Source organism: Entamoeba dispar, genomic scaffold, assembly GCF_000209125.1.
Source record: "Entamoeba dispar SAW760 scf_1105229460961 genomic scaffold, whole genome shotgun sequence".
In the NCBI taxonomy this organism is placed as follows: Eukaryota; Evosea; order Mastigamoebida; family Endamoebidae; genus Entamoeba; species Entamoeba dispar.
The window spans coordinates 18-1,634 of NW_001854454.1; the positions used below are offsets into that span (position 1 = coordinate 18).

General features: G+C 20.0%; 1 protein-coding gene across 1 annotated transcript, besides 3 other annotated features; it reads left to right on the forward strand.

The window, feature by feature from the left end:
• Positions 1–438: 438 nt before the first annotated feature.
• Positions 439–971, forward strand: EDI_117400 (uncharacterized protein; the record flags this gene model as incomplete). Its single annotated transcript, XM_001737931.1, has 3 exons — positions 439–479; positions 527–702; positions 742–971. The coding sequence occupies 3 exons, from the start codon at positions 439–441 to the stop codon at positions 969–971; spliced, it is 447 nt and encodes a 148-aa protein (XP_001737983.1).
• Positions 972–1,119: 148 nt separating this feature from the next.
• Positions 1,120–1,163: a microsatellite.
• A 6-nt stretch (positions 1,164–1,169) lies between these two features.
• Positions 1,170–1,350: a microsatellite.
• Positions 1,351–1,357: 7 nt separating this feature from the next.
• Positions 1,358–1,617: a sequence feature (AT_rich).

A 1,617-nucleotide genomic window follows, 5' to 3' on the forward strand; every position in this document is an offset into this window, starting at 1 on the left:
TAATAACATTATTCATGAATCTAAGATGAAAGTATTTTAGAATGATTAAATACAATTGAAAAGACACTTTCTACATTACCAAAAACAATTGAGGATATTATTTCATCTTGTTTGAACAATTATCTGATTATGTCTGACGATTATGTCAATTCTATGAAAAGACTATCTCAAATGATCAACAAAATGAATCATTCAAATATCTTCAAATAAAAAGAAAGACATTAAAGAATATCATCTAAAACAAATAAAAGTAAAAGAATGTGTTCTTCTTCAGATACAATCATTGATGTTGAATTGAACAAATAAAAACATGGTGTATTATCAAGTGATATAAATGATTCAACAAAACAACGATGTATTGTTCCAATTTCTGAATTAGTAATAAACCACTAATTATTTGTGAAACTCTTCAACAAAAATCTCAAATGGTTATTGTTCATGAAGATTTTGTTATTATTTATAATGAAATCAATGATGTTGTTTGAATAAGTGATGAATAAGTTATTTTCAATTGTTGTAATTACAGTGTTAATGATTTAAAAGTGAATGATTGTGGTTTAATCATTGTAGTTACTGATGAAGAAGTAATTAATAATAATAAAGGAGAAACTGATAAAAATGATGGAATGATTACTTCTGGATGTGAGGTTAATAAACAAAATGTAATTACATCAAAGAGAGGAATGAGTTATAAAGATAGTGGTAAAGATTAATTAAAATTTAAATCAAAAATTCAATGAGAAATACCAACTACAATCAGATCAACCACATCTTATTTATTTGTTCAAGACATTAGAACAAATGGTATTATTGTTTGTAACACTTTGTTTAATGAAATTAAAGTTCTTAACAGTACAAATAGTGTTTATTTTTGTGGTATTAATGATTATCAAATTGAATACTCACTTCTAAATCAATTAAATTCATTAGATTCACAAACATACACTAACTATGAATATAAAATAACTTAAATTCAATACAAAACAATTTAAATGAAATTGTAACACATTTATATGAGTGACATGTCATTAGTCAATCTCAAGAAATGATAAAAACATACAAAATACCAGTTGATTCAATCAAACAAATATTTTATTTTTTTTATGTTTGAAATTGTTATTTTGTTTTCTTTTTATTTTTTCTCTTTTCTTTTTTTGTTTTTTAGAAAATATTTTTAATTTTTTGATATTTATTTCTTATTTTTATTCTTTTCATTATATTCTCTCCTTCATATCATTTATTTTAATTCTTTATACATTTTGATTAGTGTCATTATTTTATAGATATTTTCATTATACATTCTTTATGAATTGATTCTATTGTTATTATTTAGTATGATATTTTTATATTGAAAATGAAATTTATTATCATTAATAATAAGTTAAATTTGATACAATTACATATTTGAAATAAATGGAAATAATAAGAAATGAAATAAATGTATGAATGATATATATTTATATGAATAATATTAAATAAAAATAATAATATCATTATTCTTATTATCATATTAAATTATCATTAATGGTATTATATTGTAATGATAATTTGATTGTATATTTTATTTATAATATGAATAAAGAATAATAGAATGATAAAATATAAAATAATTTATTT